Genomic DNA, 16,505 nt, shown 5'->3' with positions numbered 1-16,505 from the left:
AATAAATGTGTTGAACTAGATCTTGAATGGGCCCATTATCTGTCTAAAAGATCGGTTCTTTATGGAGATAAGAATTGATAGAAGTGGTACATCTATAAAAATCAATAGAACTGCCTTCTTTTTTATACTCCCCTTGGAAATGTAGCTTTCAGGATTATCATGAGTGTACTTCAACATTTACCACTAAGGCACTATAAACAGTGGCAAAAAAATCTTGTAATATTTCTGAGGCCCATCTACACTGCTGTATAATGCAGTTTAAAACAGCATTATATGGTCAGTATAGACAGAGCCCCTGGTGGTGCAGTGGATAAAACCGCTGAGCTGCTGAATTTGCTGAATGAAAGGTTGGCAGTTTGGATCCGGGGAGCTGGGTGAGCTCTCGCTGTTAGCCCCAGCTTCTGCCAACTGTGAGTAGATCAATAGGTACCATTTTGGTGGGAAGGTAATGGTGCTCCATGCAGTCATGCCAGTCACATGACCTTGGAGGCATCTACGGACAACGCTGGCTTTTCGGCTTAGAAATGAAGATGAGCACCAACCCCCAGTCAGACTCGACTAGACTTCAGATAAGGAGAAAACCTTTACTTTTACCTTTTATAGACACATATAACACAATTTAATTACGTTATATGAGTCTAAACTGACTATAGAGTGCAGTTTTAAACTGCATTATGTGGCCGTGCAGATGGGACCTGGGGCGAACTGGCACAAATCAATTTTAGCATAAGCTTTCATAAACTCCAGTTCTCGTCTTCCAATGCATGTGATGAAGCAAACCAGAGTCCATGGACATTTAATCTAGAAAAATATTTTTCTCAGTTTCTAAAGTGCTACAGGATTCCTTCACAGCTTTTCATTCCAAAGAAGACCAACATGGTTACATCCAAATACTATCATACCATTGGTTCAATGAAATATTTGTCAGCTTTAATCCTGTTTGAATTTTAGTGTTCTCAAAGAAAATAAAACAGCACAAGGAAATGGATTAAATTCTATGTGATAGTAAAAGCCATAGCATTAGTTTGATATGGCAGATGTGAACTGAAAATTACACCCACATTCAGATCCTACAGACATGACGTCTCCACCGTCTTTGTCCTTCCCTTTTCTGAAGAGCTTTCACACAGCTGAGATGTTCTAGGTCATCTCCACTGAATGAAATGTTAATGCTTTCTATAAAAAGCTGATTAGCAGGGGGGAGTTATCTTTCTCAGTGCCTTAAATGAAGCCCGTAATAGGATTTGCTGTTTTTACAGTGGTTTTTGAGAGCAGACATGCAAATCCAGCTGAAGAGCAATTGCTCTCCCTCCTTCCTTTTTTAACCTAATCACTAGGCTTGAGCAAATTTTTCATTAGTTCGTTAAATTCGTTAAAAATTCGTTTCGTAATTACTTTTGAATTGACATTTGAACCATCTGCTCACTGCCTTACAAATATTACGAATTTGAATAATAAAAGTACCTTTTTTCGTTTGTTTCTGATGTCTTCGGATGTAGCTGTAGCCCCTCTGAGAGGAGAAGCCATGTTGGCATGCATCGCAGCCAATCAGAGCGGAAGAGGGAGGGAGGGAGAGGCATGGCCATCGATCTGCTAGCATTTTAAAAATGCCATTGAGACGCCCCCCCCCCCGCGGGGACCACCGGCTCAGTCCTCTCTCTTCCCTTCTCTCTCTCCCCTCCCTGCTTCTCTCTCTCTCTCTCTCTGAGAGAGAGAGAGAGAGAGAGAGAGAGAGAGAGAGAGAGAGAGAAGCAGGGAGGGAGGGAAGAGAAGAGAGAAGAGACATGCCTGCCTGCGCTTGGCCTTCTCCTCGCCCTGCCTTGGAGCCGCGTGGTTTTGCTTCTTTCCAGACTTTCCAGCCAGGCTTAAAGGGGAATACCAGAGCCAGGCAAGCCTTCCTAAACGGAATCCTTAGAGCCAGAGGATATCCCTTTAAGAGATAATCTAAGAGGAGATCTCCCAGAAAGGATTATGGCACCAGCTCAATTGCAACAGATTCAGTGCCATGTAATCATGTGAGCTGTAGTTTTACAAAGTCCCTAGCCTTCCCTGCAGAAGAGAGCCAGTACCATGCCAAACTACAGCTCCCAGTTTTTTGTCAGATTGTTTTGAATTTCAACTCCCACAATTCCTAACACCAGACATGGGCAAAGTTTGCCCTTGCCTGGTATAGAAGCATTCTATTCTTCTTCTCCAGACATGCCAACAGTATTAAGTGATAAAATCTTGGGCATTTTTTTCTTTAATGCTAAAAGTTCATAGGTTGCTCAGCAACAGCCTACTGGCTGGGTTGCTATGAGTTTTCCGGGCTCTATGGCCATGTACCAGAAGCATTCTCTCCTGACGTTTCACCCACATCTGTGGCAGACATACTCAGAGGTTTTGACGTCTGTGCGAAGCTAGGCAAGTGGGGTTTATATATCTGTGGAAGGTCCAGGGTGGGAGAAAGAACTCTTGTCTGTGGGAGGCAAGTGTGAATGTTGCAATTGGTCACCTTGATTAGCATTGAATAGCCTTGCAGCTTCAAAGCCTGGCTGCTTCCTACCTGGGGGAATCCTTTGTTGGGAGGTATTAGCTGGCCCTGATTGTTTCCTGTCTGGAATTCCCATTTTCTGGGTGTTGTTCTTTTGCTGTTCTGATTTTAGCTTTTCTGTTGAAATTGTCCATGTGCTTCTTGTGGATTTCAGTGGCTTCTCTGTGTAGTCTGACACGGTGGCTTTTAGAGTGGTCCAGCATTTCTGTGTTCTCAAATACTGGCTGTTAGGAATTGTGGGAGTTGAAGTCCAAAACATCTGGAGGGCCAAGGTTTGCCCATGCCTGATTTAGATCCATCTCAAAAAAGGGTATATTTGCCAAGCCCTTTGAGTACGACCTTGGCTATAGTGCAAAATGTTCTCAAGTGTTGGGTTTTGGAAGCTGCACAAGATGGCTTTAAGGCCATTTCTGACCCTCAGACAAAACAATTGCAGCCAACTTCAGTAAGCTGGAAATATGTCTTGATCATGTATCCAGCTCAAAAGCAGATTGTGATCATAGCTAAAAATGCATATAAAATTGATTCTATAGGGAGGATAAATGATTGGATTTCAACTCCTACAGCTTAGCTTTCTCTGCCAATAATGACCTTGGAGGTGTCTATGGACAACACTGGCTCTTGGGCTTAGAAATGGAGATGAGCACCAACCCCCAGAGTCAGTCATGACTGAACTTAACGTCAAGGGATACCTTTACCTTTACCTATATACACACACACACACATATGCAGGGACATATATATATATATATATATATATATATATATATATATATATATACACACACACACAGTATATATCACACACACACATTTGTTAAATTGGTGGACCAAACCATAATATGTTATGTTATATATACAGTATATATCACACACACACCAATTTAACAAAGTTTCAGCCACAAAAACAAAGTTTCTGAAGTAGAACAATGACTTTCACAGTAAAGACAACCCAATGAAACAGGAAATAAGACTTTCAAACCAGGAACAGATTTCTGCAATTATTAAAAAATGGTTTATTATAAAAGCTATGAAAATTCGCCAAAAATCAGAGGATAAGGGAAACGTTCCAAATTTTGGTGAGCTATCGGTGTTAAATGTGTTCTACCACTGTACCAAGTTTGAAGAAGATCACTCAAAAAATGAGGGCGTGAGAGTCCTGTAAAATCTCCCCTCATGCTGTTTTTTTTTGGCCACTGCGCATGCGCGTCCGCCATTAACGAATTACTTTTGAAACTAACGAATTTTCGTTAAATTTTGAAAAATTTTGAGGGCAAAATTCAGAAATGACATCAGAAACGAAACGCTGGATTTTGAAACGAGTTTAGAATAAATTTTTTCATGGATCGCTCAAGCCTACTAATCACATGTGCAGCTGAGAGAATCTAGTGGCTTTTTATGAATGCTTTTGTTTGATATTGGGACACAGATCTTCTCGCACTTGTAATGTGGGCACTTAAAAGGACAAGGAGCTGGGAAGACATTTGGTATCACTGATTAGTGCCATGGTTGGCAATAGTAGCCCAGTGATATATAGACAAAAAGTAAGCAGCAAGGAGAGGCCAGCTCCAAAGTTAATGACTTAAAGGTTCTTCTCCCAGTTTTCCTACATACTTCCTAAGTGCTCTTTGAGGTGTAGTGAATCCTTTTTGATTAACAAGGACCATGACACCATTTGCAACCCCCCTTTAGATTCTCTGTTCCTTCTGGAATAGCTAATTACTACAGCAAATGAAGGAGAAATGGATTTTTCCTACAGTGATGTGTCAGGCTTACTTCAAAGGACCAGTCTGAACGCAGATCAAAGATAGCTGCTCTCAAATCCAATCTTTATTGAAGAATACATGACTTTGGAAAAAGTCGAGAATGACCTAATGTTTACATACAATCATTTTTATCACCTCTGATGCAACGTAACACCACACGCAAATATCATCATCAAACCCCACCCCCTGTATCACATTTCTACTATTCCCACACACTCTACCAATTATAATTGTTTACACTTTCAACCCCGAGTTCCCAGGCTCTTCTATCTTCTTCTGCCAGGTGCTTCCAGGATTATTTATGTTATGACTCCAAGTCCAGGGCTTGGAAATCCAGCCCTGGGACTTGGTTCCATGACATGGCGCCCTCTTTTTCTCCATCCTCCTCTTCGGTGCTTCTTTCATCACAATTCTGAAATAAATCAAACAATAACTCTATGTGTCCATTTTGTCCAAAGTACCCATATACTTTTTCAGTAAGCTGCGATGGAATACTGGGTGTATTTTCCCTAAACTTTTTGGCAATGCCAACTGGAAAGTTACTTCGTTGATAACACCCTGTATTCTGAATGGTCCAATATATTTGGGGCCCAGTTTTCTCGAAGGTAGCCCCAATTTGATGTTTTGGGTACTTAACCACACTAAATCTCCTTTCTCCAATTTATCGCCTTCCATCCTTTTTCTGTCTGCGAATGTTTTATACTTTTTGTGTGCTTCCTTTAAGGATGCAGTCACTTGACTCCAGCATTCTAGCATTTGAGTTTTCCATTTCCCTGCCCCTGTTTCTTCATTCTCTGTCCATCTTGGCAACTGGGGCAGAGGCTGTATTTCATACCCGTAAACTACTTCAAAGGGAGTTTTATTTGTTGCGGAATGTATAGTCGAATTAAAAGCTAGTTCTGCGAAAGCCAGCCGCTTAGACCAGTCATTTTGTCTCATGTTAGAGTACATTCGAAGGAACTGCCCAAGCGTCTGTTGAGTACGTTCTACTGCCCCGTTTGTCATAGGGTGAAAAGCAGAACTTAGACTCCTTTCTGCTCCTAGCATTTCCAAGAATTTTTCCCAGAATTTTGCTGTGAACTGAACCCCTCTGTCACTGACCACTCTACTGGGACATCCATGAAGTTTGTAAATATGGTTTATGTACAATTCAGCTAGTTTCTCTGCCGATGGTAGTTTTGTCAGTGCTATAAAGTGGGCCTGTTTGGAAAACAGGTCTAATACTGTCCAAATATAACGATGTCCTTTGCTAACCGGCAGTTCCCCCACAAAGTCCATAGCTACACATTCCCAAGGCCTGGTAGGTTCTGCCACTGTTTGTAATAATCCCATTGGCTTCCCTCCTCTCGATTTATTTCTGGCACAATCATCACATTGAACAACATGATTCTTTATGTCCTTCCTCATCCCTGGCCACCAACAATGTTTTGCTATTGCCTTTGTTGTTTTTGTAATTCCTGTATGACCAGCGCTCTGGTTATTGTGAAAACGATGCAAAATCTTAATCCTTAATATTTCTGGGATATACAGTTTCTTGTTCACGAACCAGAATCCCCCCTTCTGCTCCCCCTTTTCTGCGTTGGATGCGATCCACTGATCTCCTTCGTATGACTGTTTCAGTTCTTTTCCCCAACTATTTTCCTCGTCGAATTTAATAATAGCGGTGTTCTCTCTTTGGGTCTGCGCTCTTGTACTGACAGCTAAGCCCCATTGTTTATCAGAGAATACTGTTCCCTCTTTTGCTGTGGTTATGCCTTCGTGTTGAGGCATGCGTGAAAGAGCATCTGCCAAGACATTCTGTTTCCCTTGGAAAAACTTTAATTGGAAATCGAACCTGCTGAAGTATTGTGCCCATCTAATTTGTTTGGGGGACAATTTTCGAGGAGATTTTAAATACTGGAGGTTCTTATGGTCAGACCAAATTTCAAATGGGATTCCGCTCCCTTCGAGGAAGTGTCGCCAGCATTCTAAGGCTTTTAATATGGCTAATGCTTCTTTTTCCCATATGGGCCAACATTTTTCAGTTTCACTGAACTTCCGGGACAAATATCCACAAGGTTTTAAGTTCCCATTTTGATCTTTTTGCAATAGTACTGCCCCGTATGCACAGTCTGAAGCATCGCAATGGATTATGAAAGGGCTCCGGATATCGGGGTGTTTTAGGACGGGTTCTTCTGTGAAGCATCTTTTTAGGGTTTCAAATGCCTTTTGGCATTCTGGCGTCCAACTCAGTTTGGCGCCAGGAGCTTTCACTTTTGCTGTCTCCCCTTTCCCTTTTGTTTTTAAAAGTTCAGTAAGGGGTGCGGTTATTTGCGCAAAGCCTTTTATGAACGATCTATAAAAATTTGCAAACCCCAGAAATGATTGCAATTGCCTCCTTGTTTGAGGTACTCCCCATTCTTTTACGTCTGATACTTTAGACGGGTCCATAGCTAACCCTTCTGGAGATATCCGATACCCCAGAAAGTCAATTTGAGTTTTATTAAATTCACATTTGGACAGTTTTGCATACAGCTTTGCTTCCCTTAGTCTCTGCAAAACTTCCCGGACCAATTCCACGTGCTTTTCTTTATCTTCGCTCACGATCAAGATGTCATCAAGGAATATGAATACTCCTCGGTACAACAATGGGTGCAGTATTTCGTTTATAAGCTGCATAAAGCAACTGCCGCCATTTTTTAACCCAAATGGCAAAATTTTATATTCAAAATGGCCGAATGCGCAGGAAAATGCAGTTTTCCAAGTATCCTCGGGTTTGATTCTTAATTTATGATATGCTTCAATTAAATCCAGTTTAGTAAATATGCTCCCTTTCTTCAATACGGTAATTAAATCCTTTACTAAGGGCATAGGGTATTTATTGTCCTTAGTAATTGCATTTAAATTTCGATAGTCAATGCACAATCTTAGAGAGTTGTCTTTCTTTCTCCTAAATAACACTGGGGCTCCGAGAGGAGAATTGGATGGCTTAATGAAGCCTCGCGCCAGGTTCTTATCAATATATTTCCTCAATTCCTCCTTCTCCTGAACAGACATGGGATACACTTTTGGTTTTGGTAAGTTTGCTCCTGGGGTTATTTCAATTTCTACTTCTATATTCCTCTTGGGAGGTAATTTACTTGCCTCTTTCTGATTGAAAACATCCACAAAGTCTCTGTATTCAGGTGGCAATAGCTGTGGGTCTATTTCCCCTGCTTCATTTCCCTCGTCCTCCTCTCCTGCTATTTTGCTTATCTCCCATTGCGTTTGTTGTTCTTTAAATGCTAGGCTCTTTCCTCTCCAATCTACTTCAGGATTTGCCTGTTCGAGCCATGAGATCCCTAGTATTACATGGTATGTGGCAATAGGGGCTATCACAAAGGATATTCTTCCTTCCCATTTGCCTATTTTACATGGGACCCCTCGTATTTCCTTCGTAGATACTTCCCCAGCAGCAACTGATCCATCTAGCTGCGAAAATGCAATTGGGGAGTCAAGCAACGTCTGCTGGCATTTCAGCGCTCCTGCTAATTCCGGAGTTATAATGTTCCTAGAACAACCGCAATCCACGAATGCCCTGCAGGTGGCCCGATTCTCTAGCCCCGATAGGCAGATTGGCACTACTAGCATGCGTTTGTCTCGACTCACCAGCCTTTCCGGAGATTCTGGGGCTCGCACCTCCTCCTCCGCTCGTCTCCCGGCTGCTGGCTTGGGCTTTGAGGGTTTTGGCGGCTCCCCCTTCCGGGCCCAACATTCTGCTGCTCGATGGCCCGTCTTCCCACATACAAAGCATCCCGGCTTGGGTTTGTTGTCATCTCCTTTGAAGGGGATCCCCGGCCTCCCTCCAGGCCTTTCCTGCTTCCTCGTTTCTCCTCGACCCCTCGCCACCGGTCTTTGCTGGCCGCCGCCGCCCCTGAAACGCTTTACTTGGGCCAGGGTGGATTCGACGCGCCCCGCTAGTTGTATCCAGCCCTGGAGTGTTTCTGGGTCGTCTCTGTGCGCTGCCCAACTGAAAACCTCGGGGCGTAGTCCCTCTTTGAATATCTCCACTTTGGTCACTTCAGACCACTCTGGCACCCTTTCCGCGAGATGGAGGAATTCCTCTGCGTACTCGGGCACCGTTTTGTCCCTCTGCTTTATTCCTTTAAGCTGGTCTCGAGCCCTCAATTGCTCTAGCCGGTCTCTGAACCGGTTTTCTAGTGCGGCGAGGAAGCGGGGTACTGACCTCAGGCACGGGTCGCGTCTGGCATGTAGTTGCACATACCAGCTGGCTGCTCCTCTCTTTAGTGTGTTGCCGATGGCCCGAACCATGCTTCCTTCGGAGGGGAATGTGTGTGCATTGTCTTCCATATATCCTCTGATGCTAATGAGGAAAAAGTTCAGTTCAGATGATTCCCCTCCGTATTCCAGTTTGAGCTCTTCCCTCCTTTGCCTCCATTCTGCGGCCCGTTGATGCTGTCTGGGAGGCATGGGGAAGGGTTGCATCGGGTTTCCTTGGACGGCCCCTTTGAATACGCCGCGCCCCACTCCGGTGGTCGTTCCGCGCGGCTCCCGAAATTCTGCCGCTGCTGTCGGCCCTTCCACCCATCCGAATGCGGGCCTCGCTGTAGCCCCCGCACCTCGCCTTCCCTCGTCGTACGGCACATCCTCCTCCTCTTCCTGGATCTCCGGCTCCTCTCCGCCTTCGTCCGCCAATCCACTGGACCCGATCCCTGGCCCCAGTGGTCTTTCCACCCCGACGCCCATTCGGGGGGTTGGAAGTCCTGTTGGAGTTGGCGGCCTCAGAGTTCCCAGAGCTTGCTGGCGCTCCACTTCGCGCGCCATTCTGTCTCGGAACTCCAGTTCCTGCCAGTATTCCTCATCCCCCTCGCCCCTCGCCGCCACGGGGCTCTGCGTTGAGGCGCGTTGGCCCCTCTGGCTCCAAGCCCCTTCTTTACTTGGCTCTCTCTCGGCGCCATACCGGGTGGGCTCCTTCTGGAGATTCTCTTCCAATAGTGGCACCAATCTCCCCACGGTTTCCAACAGCCTGGATAAATTAGTTTCCAGGATGGATAACCACAGGGCCACGGTCTCCGGCATGCTTCCTCCAGATCCCCAACTGGTTTCTGCAGCCGCCGAGACGCCTCTTCCTCCTCTGGGAATCCTCTGGGTCACGCCGTTCGGCCTGGGGTACCCCGTAGAGGAAGCTATGGCTTGCAGCGTCTCTTCCCCCAACGGCCGGGCCCCTGGCAAAGGCCTCTCTGCTCCATTTAGGCTTTGATCGCCTTCTCCACTCATTATCACTTCACTGCGAATCCGCAGGAGGGTGAGAACGGGATTCTCGACTTAAATGTCAGGCTTACTTCAAAGGACCAGTCTGAACGCAGATCAAATATAGCTGCTCTCAAATCCAATCTTTATTGAAGAATACATGACTTTGGAAAAAGTCGAGAATGACCTAATGTTTACATACAATCATTTTTATCACCTCTGATGCAACGTAACACCACACGCAAATATCATCATCAAACCCCACCCCCTGTATCACATTTCTACTATTCCCACACACTCTACCAATTATAATTGTTTACACTTTCAACCCCGAGTTCCCAGGCTCTTCTATCTTCTTCTGCCAGGTGCTTCCAGGATTATTTATGTTATGACTCCAAGTCCAGGGCTTGGAAATCCAGCCCTGGGACTTGGTTCCATGACAGTGATGCACTGTGATGAACTATCTTTGTTTCAATCAAAAATATTGAGGCAAGAGGGGATGGTGGCTTGATCTTGATTTGGCAAGACCCTTTCACTTTTCAAATGTTAGGACTGAAAACTTCTAGAAATTATTCATAGTAGTGTGAGCAAGATATGACCCATAGGTCACATTTCGCCCCAGCCCCCCCCCCCCAAGGGATTAAGAGAAAGGGTTACAAAAGTTATTTTTCAGAATATATTGGTTTACAAATGTCCAAGAATAATTCTAGGGGAGGGGGGGTTGAAATGTCCAAGAATCATCTCCCAGGTTCAAAATGAAAATTTGCCAAACATTTTTTCCAAAAAGACCTCTTTTCCCTCAAAATGCCCCTCAAATCATTAAGAGTGTAGGAAGTTCCAAGAGCATGCCTTCATGTCCTCTAGAGGGGATTTGTAGGCCCAAAAATTGTGGAGTTGGTGTGTGTGTGTATTTCAGACAGACTAACTGACAGACAGACAGACAGACACAGAGACAGAGACACGGAGAGAGAGAGTTACACACAGAGACAGAGAAAACTGCTACACAGACACCGACACACATACCGGGGGGGGGGAGGTATAATGGAGGGAAGCAGTCTTTCAGGGTCTTCTGAGAGAGGCTAATGCAGTCCCCTCACCTTCCACAGTTGCCCACTCTTGTTTTAGAGCAATACAATTGCCACAATTTTGGACTTTCTGTGAAGGCGTTGCTATATAGAGTGCCCTGATGAGAGCTTGCACATCACAATTTATCACTGTACCATTGGCCCCCCAATGCTTCCCTGTTTATCTCTTCAGTCCAGCTGTACCACTTCTTCCTCCTCACTGTTTTTAGCTCCTCTGGCTTGCGCTTTTTCATCTCCACCCTCCTCTCCTACTGATCCAATTGTTAAATAATGCCTTCACTGATCTTTCCTGGTGTGTATCTATGCTACTAAATTATGCAGAGATTCTTCGTAAACTGATATGACTCTATCCTCCTGGATTCTAAGATATGTAGTTGGTGTAAGGTAGACTGGTACTTCATTGTTATGTGTCTTCAAGTCCTTAAGTCCGTATGGTGACCCTAAGGCAAACTTTTCAAGGGCTTTTCTTGGCAAGATTTGTCCAGAAGGTGTTTGTGTTTGCTCTTCTCTGAGGCAGACACAATGTGATTTGCCCAAGATCACCAAGTGGGTTTCCATGGCTGAGTGGGGATGCAGACCCAGGTCTCCCCAGTCATAGTCTCACAGCAGAACAGTGGCACTCTTTAGCAAAGAACCCAACACTACACACCAAACTGCAAAGTCAAAGATTCCACTGGACAAAACCAAGGCAATAAAAATGTTATCAAACTGGTATATGTATATAGTAGATATACTCCTTGTCCATCTAAATCAGTGGTTCTCAACCTGGGGTCACCTGATGTTTTTGGCCTTCAATTCCCAGAAATCCTAACTGCTGGTAAACTGGCTGTGATTTCTGGGAGTGGTAGGCCAAAAACATCTGGGACCCCAGGTAGGGACCCACTGCTCTAAATACTCTCCAAGTCCCCATCCAGGGCTCCATTGATAATGCTTAAATTCATCGTTCTCGGGAGTGCTCCACAAACAGCAAGAGAAGAACCTAAGCTGAATGGTTCTCTTTAAATTCCTTGTTTGTGATCAATCCAAAATGTTTTGGGGTATGTTCTACTTTCCCTACTCTCACCTTGATATTGTAACAGCAACACAACACAATGGTACGTTGTAAGGCACTGTTTACAGTCCTTCAAATAACCTGCAACGTAATGAAAGGGGCAAATCACACTGAGTGATGATAGATAAGACCCAAATTGCTTTTTCTAGCTCTTGGCCATAACACCATCAGCCATAACAATACTGTCGTTAGCTGTATGGTCAACTTCAAACCATTAGAAATCCACAGAATGGTTATCAAACCTATTGGGTATCTTGTAATACAGGAGGTCATGCAAGACACGTTTAGCTCCATAAATGTTTGTTTAGTTTCACCCAGTGCCAAAACAAAACTAGCTGCCGTTTGAACAAATTCTGGATCAATACTGAGCACTTCCTTTCCCTCAAGTATCCTTGTTGTTGTAATTACACTGAAAAAACATGTCCCTCACTCCCTTAGGCACTTAAATATTTGGCCACCTGTGGCACAGGCACAATGCTCCAAGACATCAGAAGTTTTTCAGAATCTGTTGTTTAAAAGAGCAGATGGTATTAACTGAAGTCTAAGTAATGAAAAGAGTTTTCTCAATGCACATTTACTTACTAATCCTGTAAACCATGCTGATATTTGAATGTAGCTGGATGAAGATGGAATGAGTTTTTATATGTTAAATCTTGCTGAATAACCAGTGTTTATAAATAGAAAGCCCCATATACTGACACAATGATTCAACATGCTGGCATTTCTATAAATTATTTTTAGGACCAGATGCTTGACAGCAAAGGTTACATTTAAAAACAGACCAGCCATAGGATCTCTGTCTTTGCTAGATTCACCCTCAACCTGCAGGAGGGTCCAGTAACGGCCTCGAGGCATTGATGAAAAAGCATGGCACATACTAAGGGTCCACTGTATTTTATCATATTAAGTGTAGTTTAAAATCATTTTAATATTGTCAATAGTTTAATCTCATTTTAATTTGAACTTTTTTAAAGCTGTATTGAATTTTAAATTGCAAACCCCCTTGAGTCTTAATTACTATGTAAGAAAGCTGGGATATAAAAAAAGAAGAAAGAGGAGATGCCACATAACACCAATCTTACTGCAGCTGCACTGGTTAGCAATTAAGCACCGGATCACTTTCAAAGTGATGGTACTTACCTTTAAGGCCTTACATGGTCTAGGGCCGATGTACCTGAGGGACCGACTCACTCCCTACAAACCCCAGAGATCCCTCCGTTCTGAGGACCAAGGCCTATTGGAAGTCCCCAGTTTTAAGATCTTGCATCTAACAACTAGACGCAGAGCCTTTTCAGCAGTGGCGCCATCTCTCTGGAACACTCTGCCACCTGAAGTTAGTGCCTTATGGGACTAATCAGCCTTCCGCAGGGGCCGGGCTGTGGCGCAGCTGGCTAGTAACCAGCTGCTATAAATCACTACTGACCGAGAGGTCATGAATTCTAAGCCTGGGTCGGGTTAAGCCTCCGACCATTAATAGCCCCGGCTTGCTGTTGACCTATGCAGCCCCGAAAGACAGTTGCATCTGACAATTAGGGAAATTTAGGGACGCTTTATGTGGGAGGCTAATTTACAACACCATAAAACTGCCAGCAAAACACGAGGAAAGGAATGAGGAAGTACAGCCACTACTGGACGGTGAAGCAACAGCTCCCCCTGTGGCCGGAATCGTGAAGCTGGAAAAATGTTAAAAATGCCTCTGAGTCTGTCTAATGTATGTTGTTTGTCTGTTGGCACTGAATGTTTGCCATATATGTGTTCATTGTAATCCACCCTGACTCCCCTTCGGGGTGAGAAGGGCGGAATATAAATACTGTAAATAAATAAATAAATGTAAGACACACCTGTTTCGACAGGCTTTTGAGTTCTGTTATCGATGTTTTTAAAAGGTGGTTTTAGGATGTTTTTAAGATGTTTTTAAAGATTTTTTTAAATTGTTAGATTTTAGCCTGTTCTTGTAAGCCGCCCCGAGCCCTAGGGGAGTGGCAGCATATAAGTTTTAATAATAAATAAATAAATAAAAATGCTTGCTTCCAGGACCTCCTGTGGATACCAAAATGCATGGATATTCAAGTTCCATTACTGTATATACAATGGCAGAATAAAATGGCATCATTTACATAAAATGACTAAATCAAGGTTTACTATTTGGATTAAAAAAAAAAAGTCAGCTGTGAATGGCTGAATCCATGGATGCCGAATCTATAGATATGAAGGGTCAACGGTACCATTAAAAGATAAAAAAATCAATTAAAATAGTTCAGTCTTAAACAATGCAGCACCTTGCATTGTCTAGGCTCTGAGTGCAGTGCCTGCCTGAAACCTGTTCCTACATCAGACTGAAACTGTACACAGTCACATAACAATGCCTCTCTTTTCACCAAGCAGGGTATTCTTACTATTTATAGAGCTTTCTCTTCAGGGAGACCCACCATAGAAGTTAGAAAGGAAAAGCAGTATCTCAATAAATAAAGCCTCACAAGCAGATACTGGAGAGAAAGTGTAGTGTTGCATGAGCTGAACGGAGGCATAAAAGTGGAGGAAAGCACCATGTGCATCCCTTTGAGTTCACTAGAGGAAAGACAGGATATAAATGTACCTGCTAAATACATCTTTGAGTATACAAAGACTTTTACGTTTCAGCAAGATCTTCCCATACAGTTTTTCTCTTCTCCCTTAGCCATGTTTACTATAGCAAACCATTCACCAACATGTTTGACCATGAGTTGATGTTGTTCCATGACTCCCAGCCCATGAAACGCGGAGTAGAATCTGACTGTCAATGCTGGGAAGGCTTGCAGGTTCATTCCACGGTACAAACTATTTTCAGGTTAAAGTTAAGCTGCTCCCAAAAAAGCCTCTTGCTTATTCCTAGTGTAATGAGGTCACTGAGCCACAGGAGGTGGTTTTACTGGCTATCTGGCTAATGTTTCTCGCATTAAAAGGATGTATGCTGTACTGTACGGTCAGCCAACACTGCTCTGATATCTTCATTTCACACCTCTCCTAAAGCGATAAAAATACATACTCTGTTTTTTTTTTCCTGCTCTTGCTAACGACCAGGCTGGCTGGCTGTGGGAATCTGGGAGCTGTAGTCCCCAAACAGTAATATTCATAAGCCTTGCTACTATTGATACACTTTACAAAAGTATACCCAATCACCCCAGATATGTTTTTTTCTGGTGTTGATAGGTAGGAGGAAGGTGATTCTTTAAGGGAAGTTCTTCCCACTTAATTATTTCAGTGGATGATAAGTGGGAAACGTTCCAGTTCATCTGTTCCAAAGAAGTGGCAAGGAAAAAATGTGTCAACTTCCTGTTCTTATTCAGAAGAGAAACTCTTGATGTGGGATGGGGACACACATTTCCTCCTCCACAGTCAAAGAGAGAAAGTAAGCTTGGTGTTTTACAACTTACTTGGAATCCTTTCTGCAGCAGCTCTGAGCAGCTCTGCATGCCCATCCATCCCTCAAAGTGAATGAGGTTGGGTTTACTACAAAAGTTTCCAGACAAAACAATCATGAAGTTTCCAGACACCTTTGCAATTTTCTAGAAAATGAATCTCTATGCTTGAAAATTTGAGTATTATATGTTTAACAAATGTTAACAAAGGATCTTCTCACACACACACCCTGTGCCATTTCACCAGTAAGCATGGTGAAATGGCAGAAACAGCGATGCTTCACCCATCACACAGGGGAAGTGTCACCCAACTGGGGCAGAAGCATGCAGGCTCCATTAGAGCCAGCACAACCTGAGAGCCTTCCCATGTTGACAAGGAATTGTCCTAGCTTGTGGGGCAAGGCTGCATACCCATCTGTACCTCAACTGGCTGGCAAGCATCCTAGGACGCTTAAATTGGCAAGTGTGGTGAGGTTCATAGTAAGGTGCTGATGTCCCAAATCCCAGCACTTCCATTCTTTCCATGTTTTCTGTTTATGTCCCCACACTGCAGTGATACCTCCTATGGGCTACACAAACAATGGTATTCACAGACTGAACAACAGAAAAAGAGGGAATACCAACTTCTCACATCATGCACTAGGCATATGTATAAAAAGGTAAAGGTAAAGGTTTCCCCTGACGTTAAGTCCAGTCATGACCAACTCTGGGGGTTGGTGCTCATCTCCATTTCTAAGCTGAAGAGCCGGCATTGTTGGTGCTCATCTCCATTTCTAAGCTGAAGAGCCGGCCACATGACCTCCAAGGTCATGTGGCCGGCATGACTGCATGGAGCGCCGTTACCTTCCCGCCGGAGCGGTACCTATTAATCTACTCACATTGGCATGTTTTCGAACTGCTAGGTTGGCAGGAGCTGGAGCTAACAGCGGCCGCTCACGCCACTCCTGGGGTTTGAACCTGGGACCCTTCGGTCTGCAAGTTCAGCAACTCAACGCTTTAACGCACTTCGCCACTGGGGCTCCTTCTATATATGTATAGATATGCATATATTTGTGGGCCAAAACAGCAAGTGCTCCCTGTTCTTGACAAATAGGGCCTTTGACTCATACATCAAACCCACAATTGGAGTGTTCAACCTCACATGCATTGCAAGAGGGAGAGCAACACAAAATTCAGTTTCAGCTAAAAAAAAAAGTTCTTATTAAGCGCTTAATGTATTTATTCAGTCTTTCAACGATATATTAGAAGAACAAAACTATTTTTGTTTACTTGTTAATGTTGTTGATTCAGTGAGCTCGCACTCTGAAATGTAAAAGTCAACTAGGAGGAAAGGTTCTTGTGCCATCCAATATAGATGTGTCCAATACTGTCTCTGACAATACAGGAGTTGTATTCAGACAAGTAATTTTCATATATTGGTTTTGTAGTTTACAATTCAGTTCA

The 16,505-nt window shown here is 43.7% G+C and overlaps 1 protein-coding gene across 1 annotated transcript; it reads right to left on the bottom strand.

The window, feature by feature from the left end:
- Positions 1–4,336: 4,336 nt before the first annotated feature.
- LOC134297851 (uncharacterized) lies at positions 4,337–9,607 on the bottom strand. Its single transcript, XM_062976614.1, has 2 exons — positions 7,927–9,607; positions 4,337–4,711 (listed from the first exon to the last, which is right to left on the bottom strand). The coding sequence occupies exons 1-2, from the start codon at positions 9,553–9,555 to the stop codon at positions 4,604–4,606; spliced, it is 1,737 nt and encodes a 578-aa protein (XP_062832684.1). The 5' UTR covers positions 9,556–9,607; the 3' UTR covers positions 4,337–4,603.
- Positions 9,608–16,505: the final 6,898 nt, after the last annotated feature.

Source organism: Anolis carolinensis, chromosome 3 (assembly GCF_035594765.1).
Source record: "Anolis carolinensis isolate JA03-04 chromosome 3, rAnoCar3.1.pri, whole genome shotgun sequence".
Lineage (NCBI taxonomy): Eukaryota > Metazoa > Chordata > Lepidosauria > Squamata > Dactyloidae > Anolis > Anolis carolinensis.
The sequence above is the reverse complement of the archived record's forward strand: the minus strand, read 5'-3'. Positions and strand labels throughout refer to the sequence as shown.